Here is a 7246-nt window from a genome sequence, read left to right on the forward strand (position 1 = left end):
GAAAAGAAAGAAAAAWTTCTCATGTATTTTCCTTTACAGTTTGCAGTATATAAGGAATTACTTGTGCAGGTTCTTACTGTTCCGATCTTTATTAGCTCTTTTGGTGGAAATACATATTTCTACATCTAAGTGCTCGTCCCATTGCTACACAAGTGAGAAGAAGAAACATCAAGAAATACAAAAAAAAAAAATTATCAATTTATTTTAGGAAAAGTCACATTTGGGTAAGTCCTTTAAATGTATCTGAAAGACAACATACAGCGCCCAAATAACTGACATTTTAAGGTTGAGAAACTCCTCAAACTGAAAGGTCCCAATCCAAAATAAGTAATATTTTTATACATTTATTCCAAAATTAGTCAACTCTGTTTTAAGAGAATCTTAATTTAACCAAAACAATTTGAATTTTTCATAACAGAACTTCAACTGCAAGAGCTGAACCACTGGAGTATGGAAGATATTCCGTCTTTGTTGAGAACTGATTCTTATGTTTCATAAAGATATTTCGCTATCATTTGTAATAAATCATTGAAATTCTTCTCAACAATACGTTCATAAGCTTTCAACAGAGGTACTTTGTTGTAGCCACAGTAATCTAAAAACACAGGCAGGACAAGTCTGGAAGGGGAGATAATACAGTATTACACTCTCACTTTTATTACCTATCTACAAGTTTGTCCTCAAGCAAAATGGTTTCAGTCCCACAACCCAACAGCAAACATTACACCACGAACAAGTACAATTTGCTAACTTTTACTCTATTTACACAAGCTACCCAGCCTCTGAGATCAGCTTTGCACCAGTCTGAATTTAAACTTTAACAGAAACTAATACTACCTATTTTTCCTAACAGTTTAATAATTCACAATGCATAAAATATTAAATCCATATATCCATATAATATCTGAGCTGCCGGAAACCAGGTTTTGTCTTAAAAATTTAGTATCCCTGACTGCAACATGAGATATCTTGGGTTGCCATCTCTGCTGTTCATGGACAGTCACTTAAAATCTTTAGCTACTGCTGTAAGCAAACAAGATCAAAAGCATTAGAGGTGTTGCTCAAAGATAGCAACAAATATAGCAAAGTTTGCTACTTTGCACCCTCAGCAGCTCCATCTGTATTAAGTTACAAACTCTGAAATACTTACAGGTAGTTCCTGAAGGAGCACTGTATCTACTGGGTAACTGAAAGCTGCTAAAATGAAAGTCAAGAGGAAGACCTCTTGCATGCGCCCATCCTTCTTGCTCCCTGCTACGACGGAAACTAAACTTTGGCACTGTGGAAAAAAACAAGGAGTTCTTCTGCAACCAGTAAAACTCAGGAGCTTCTAAACACCTATCTTCATACTCTCAGGAAAGGCAACTGCTTTCTGAGTTTCATCTGAAAAAGGGTACCAAGTATATTTAAGCTGCTCCCCAAGAGGAAGGTGTAACCTTTCCAACTGACAGTTGGCTAACTCAGCTGGAACAAGTGCTTGGTGTGGTAACCAGCTATTCTGTCACCACCCACAGAAACAATTCCAGGACAGCAAAGTGAGAAGTGATCTGCTTCCAGCCATCTACATTCATTTTATTTCTATGGAAAAAAAAATAAAATCTCTGAATATACTAATCTAACACATAAAATCATGCCTGGATTAGAGCAGAGAGAAAGCTATCAGAAGATTAAAAAATAATAATAATAAAAAACCCATCCAAACTCAATGTAATTAGATGACCCACACTTTATTAATTACATCAGAGGTCTTCAGTGAATGTCACTTAAAAGCATGCTAATAATGGACATTAAATAATCATCACAAGTATGTTCTTGAAAGAGCTCTAAYAACACCACTACAGAGTGGCAGAAAAGGACGTGGATAGCAATGTCTCAAAAGGATATTCCAGATCATGCAAATACATGACAGAGACTTCTTTAAGGATGTTCATGGAGTGAGGCAACGTGAGGCAATTTTACTTTTAAATGCCACAAAAATGCAGAATTGAGGAGAAAATTCATTGGAAAAAGGCCACGTACATAAAGAGAATGCATGTGGGCATCTACCCTCTGGAGAAATGACCAACAACTGCAACTATGGGAACACCAGACAGCTGTGAGGAACGGGAAYTAAAGAATCTAAGTTAGTCAGCAGCTGTCTGCACAGGCAGGCCAGACTCCCAAGTCCTCAGGAGTAAATAAGCCTGTTTTACACCGACACATTGAAGTCTCCAGTTCACTTAAAACCTGAATGTCAGAACTGGAGCTCCACAAGTTTGAGGTCAGCAAGCACTCGAGGCACTTGGCATCCCACACAGCACTACAAGGAGATTGCTAGGATGCATCCTGAAGAGAACTTTCCAAAATTGTGTTTTATATGAAGCACAGTTCCCAAAATTGACCTTCAGTAAACACCACATTTCACCAAAAGCACATATCTGCTTCATGTTCTGAAAGACAGATGGTGTGCACAGAACAGAAAGTATAGTTATAACTTAAAATAGAAAAAAAACCACAAAAACTGGTGAAATCAAGTTGTTTTGTTACAGTTTACAAGTTTACAACTGCTCCTATGAGAGCTACTCAAAAGCAGACACCATACACCTCATTAGAGCAGTTCCAGTTCTCTACCCCACAAAGTGCACATCAGATCACCCACATGTCCCTGCTGAGCTTAGGCTCAGGCATCTACCATGGGAATTATTACACTTTTGCAACGGTAGGAGAACACTGGCACAGGCCTTTCAAAATTGTATTTTGTCACAGGGCTCAAACTACATCCTTGATAGATGCTCCAACACTAAGTGTTAAGGGCTTCCTAGTTTAATCACCTTCTTAATCCTAATTTTTGCCAAATGCTAGGAACCCTTCAGGCTCAGGTGCCATCCCTCCAAAGGCCCATGCTGCCAAGACAACTGGCACTGAATGAGGCCTTGGGCAGGAGGCAGGACGACACAAACACTTCATTTTCAATCAAGTAAAGCCGTTACTTTTTGATGAACAACAAAATCTAACATCTGGAGATATTTTCGGATCACAATGAAGCAGCTCTGTTTGCTCTAAGCTACTTACAACAGTATTTATGCAAACATTGTCCACAAAAAACATAGGCTGATGTGCTTTTGCTCCAGAAAATCACCTCTAGCACAGCTGAATTAAATAGCACTAACACAGCTTTTTGGACTGTATGATACAGCTGTAGTTTGTGCCAGGAGACACCCCCTTGGTTGGATCAGTGCTGCATATAGTATTGGAAGTGGGATTCCTCAGACAGCATTACTCCAGCAAAAGGAACAGGCCCAACTAGAGAGGCTAGGAAGTCATTCACTTTCATAACACCTCCACGACTTCCACATTGTCTCTTGCCCTGCTTCAAGGGAGACTAACCTCTGTTTTGAACTTTGCCTCTAGGTGATGAAGCATAATGTCAATACGGTCATGGCAAGATTGACGTTCTGAATGACAAAACACAAAAAGCACTTAATCCTTCTTTAGAGGAAAAAGAAGGGCAAGAAAGCTCCCTATGAGTCAAAGAATGCCTCAACCAAAAGATGATACACAAATTATATTTCATTACTTCATTTTCCCAGGGTTCTGCAAACGTAGTTCCTCACACAGCTGAATCAGTAAAGCAATGGGTTACCTTTTAAAAGGTGAAACTGGCAGTTTCTTTCCCACTCATTCCCTTCTACCCTTYCCTGCTTCACCTATAGCCTCCCAAGCATCACACACTAGGAAGACTAGGGAAGGAGGGCAGCAGCAACTCCACAATTCAGTGACAAGAAGGTCCTACAGATGCCCACAGCTTATGAAACTCTACTTAGACCGCAGCAAACAGCCTTTTGCCAAGATGGTCTGCTGAAACAGCTCTACACAACAAGAACAAGGACAAAGTAGAAAGGGGAGGATGAACCTGCAGCTGCCAGTAGTTAGCTTTTGCACAGGTATATGAGCCCCATCTCAGCTGGGGCTATCTTGCAGAAATATCTGTATCAGCCTATACCACCTTTCAACTCCTCTTCCTCATCTGAAGCATTGATCTGCTAGCTTAACTAGTCCTTTTCCTGCACTGATTAACTGGACTATTCCAGAGAAGTGAACCAGCTAGTCCTATTCATCATCTACATTTTACATGCACCATGCCATATGCTGTGCACAACATTAACTTCTAGGAACACGAGAACGTGTGAAAAACCAACAGCACTGCCTCCAGGCCAATCGTCCCAAGCTTTTCCTTATGAATGTCTTAAAAGGACTGTGAACTAAGTATACACATTTATTACCTCTGTCACAGAGAAATGATTAAAGCCACTGTAAGACATGCTATGCACTGGAAAAAAGCTGGCAAATAGATTAGTCTTTACTGCAAAGTCAAGCAGATGTTCTGAAATGCAAAAAGTTGTAGTAATTTCTCATTTGACTCATGTTTTCAGCTTAGCAGAAACAAGAGTGTAAGGAAACAACGAGGCTGGCTGCTCCACGAAGAAAGGTGAGCTAGAAGCAGAGCACAATAATAAAGGCAAGTGCAAACAGTGACCTCACCAACAAGGAGCGGGGTTGAAGTGTGGCAAATCTGGATCAGGGCCAGGCACAGTCCAGGGATCAAGTCAGTAAGTCTGTAGTGATAAGGCAGGTCAGAGATCAAGCCAAGAAGCCGAGCCAGCACATCTGGGTCAGGYTCAAAATCAGGCAGGTACCAGACCAGAAACAGAGGTAGCTGCTGCACAGTTACAATGTAGCACAGGCAGGGCCAGAGTAGAGCATCATCTTAAAGAGCACTTCTTAAAAAGTGCTTCTCAAGGGGAAGGAGAGGTAGGCCCTCACTTCCAGCTTTCTTTACAATAGCTCTTACCAGTGAAGAAGCAGACCTTGGACTTAACCAGCTGAACTCTACCTTAGCCAATTAAACTCTCAGAAGGGAGGATGTGCTCTAGGTCCCTGACCAATCTTGCTGGAGGAAACACCTAGTAAAAGAAAATCCACAAGCATATCATTCCATACCCTATCATCCAATACTGACTGAGAGCCCTTACATGCATTTAGTTGTACTCAGAATTACTGAGTTGTTCTGAAATGCAAAAAGCTGTAGCAATTTCTCATTTGACTCATGTTTTCAGCTTAGCAGGAACAGGAGTGTGAGGGAACAGCAGCCGCTCCACAAAGAAAGGTGAGCTGGAAGCAGAGAACAATAATAAAGGCAAGTGCAAACAGTGACCTCACCAACAAGGAGCTCTACACTAGCACGCCTGAATACATTCATCATTCTGACAATCCTCAAAACAAGGTGTCCAATATGGACACTTGATACTCATCCATCCACTAAGGTACTAAAAGCTACAATCCTTCCGGTAACCTATTAAAACACGCACACATCCTCTTGTTATTCCTGATGATATCCAAAACTAATAAACAGTCAAGCAACCAGTCAGTATATAGAAGGACTCAAAATCCTCCACACACACAGTGTACAACTCTGCACACTTCTGTAAGTCTGCCAACTAACCACACTTCAAACTTCTAACCACAATATTAGCAAATATATTGTATGGAGCAGAGGAGGGTTGAAAGAAATTTGGAAGAAAGAGTAAAACAAGGTTATCAAAAGAATAAAGAAAAGACACTCAAAGATTAAAAAGTGCCTGAAGGTATGTGGTGGCTGTGTTGGCTTATATCCCAGGAAAGGTAAGCAAAATAGGCTCTAGTAGGGCAAAGAAGAGCCAGCAGGGGATTTCAGACATCTTCAGTGATGTGATGTATTAACGCTCTCTTCTCTTTCAGAAGAGAGAGAAAGTATAGTTATCACCTCAAAAATTGCAAGGTTTTCAACCATTTGTATTGCTAGTGAGAACAATTCTTCAAGTTTTTTTAAGTCAATGTTCTATTTTCCTGTGCTCTTGGCAAATGACTGTTAACCTATCAACTCCTGCCAGATTAAAATGAGAGGTTTTTTTGGCCATCTCTGTTACAACAGCAGCACTTTAATATGTACTAATGTCTACATTTAATAATACAGATCTGTTCAACTCAGCCACTTGCCCACAGGCCTGTATTTCCTCAGTGCGCACGCAATCCCTTTTTTCTCAAATTTCTCCAAACTATTGTAGTAGAAGCAACAACGATTGAAGTCCAAGCAAATTTTGCAACTAACATTCAAATGCCCAGTAGCTGCCTTGAGAGAGATGGATGAAACAATCTCCACAAAGCACTGCCTGTTTTGTTGTTTTAAAAATCTTTACTACTGTCACTATTAGAATCAGCCTGGCATTAACTTTTTGTTGAGAAGAAAAGTCTCATCAAAATCCCTGAARCTTACGCTAGTATCTCTAACATTTTAAAAATTATTTTGCTGTTTATAATGTTTTCATTACAATTTTCATTTTTTTTTAACCTTTTATGTCTACTGGACAAGTAGCTTCTACATCCTGGAGAGCACTGACCGTGCTGGGATCAGCAGGGGAACATCTGGCCAAACACTCTGGAGAATCTAAGAGTACACTAGCAACTACAYTAGTAACACAGAGCCTTTTAATCACATGTATCTGTTCTGATTATTTTCACATTCAGTTTCTTCTGCGTTTACAGTAGAAACCTGACCAAGCCATCTGGTTAGGACGGAAAATATTTTCTCCCGGATCTTACTGTTATTGTCAGGGCTTGGGGAGGGGGTGGGGAGGAAGGAAAGGCTGTGCCTACGGTAAGTCATGTGACTTACATACCCCCCCCTTTTTATTTTGTTTTGTTTTTGTTTTTTTGTTTTTGAAAGGTACTTTGCCTAAGCATAATTCCTTGTTGAACTTCCTGCTCCCTTTTTAAAAAGCGCAAGTCCTCCCTAGAGCTGATTTCGATCGCATAAGCAAGCAGCGGTGCTGGGTCCAGCCGAGCTCAACGTCCAAGGATCCAGGACCGCGTCCTGACGAGAGGATGGAGCGAGGGCCGGTCAGGGGCCAGCGCCCCGTGAGGCTGCAGGGCAGCGGCGCCGCCGCCTTCCCTTTCTGTCACGGCTCGGGGCCCGCGCTGCTCCGCCAGCCTCGGCGGAAAACCTGCCCGGGGCGGCGGGGAGGCGAGGGAAAGGCCCCCGGGCGCCGGGACACGCCAGGCGGCGCCCGGCCCGGCGGCTCTTACCAGACGCGGGTGATCTCGAGGGCGCAGGCCGGCATGTCGAGCAGCATGGTCCCGGTGACTCCGCTCTCTGAGGGGCACAAGCACGCAGCGTGAGTGCCCAGGCCCGCCCGCGCCCGCGCGGGGCAGCCGCGCGCCAGGCCCACGC

The 7246-nt window shown here is 42.2% G+C and overlaps 1 protein-coding gene across 6 annotated transcripts in view; it reads right to left on the reverse strand.

The window, feature by feature from the left end:
* Window positions 1-7164, reverse strand: part of SAMHD1 (SAM and HD domain containing deoxynucleoside triphosphate triphosphohydrolase 1) — a 31076-nt gene extending 23912 nt beyond the window's left edge. For 5 of the 6 annotated variants that reach the window (XR_014895565.1, XM_085302621.1, XM_085302620.1 and 2 more), the window contains exon 1: window positions 7102-7164. Coding sequence is in view for 4 of the 6 variants with exons in the window: in XM_085302621.1 (XP_085158747.1) it covers window positions 7102-7148 (47 nt within the window). In the remaining 2 variants the exon portion in view is untranslated. Of the gene's footprint in view, window positions 1-1150; window positions 1480-7101 lie in introns of those variants that run through there. The other variant, XM_085302625.1, reaches the window with a different exon arrangement.
* Window positions 7165-7246: the final 82 nt, after the last annotated feature.

The sequence above is a fragment of the Rhea americana genome, unplaced genomic scaffold (assembly GCF_003343005.1).
Source record: "Rhea americana isolate MKP2758 unplaced genomic scaffold, rheAme1 scaffold_190, whole genome shotgun sequence".
NCBI lineage: Eukaryota > Metazoa > Chordata > Aves > Rheiformes > Rheidae > Rhea > Rhea americana.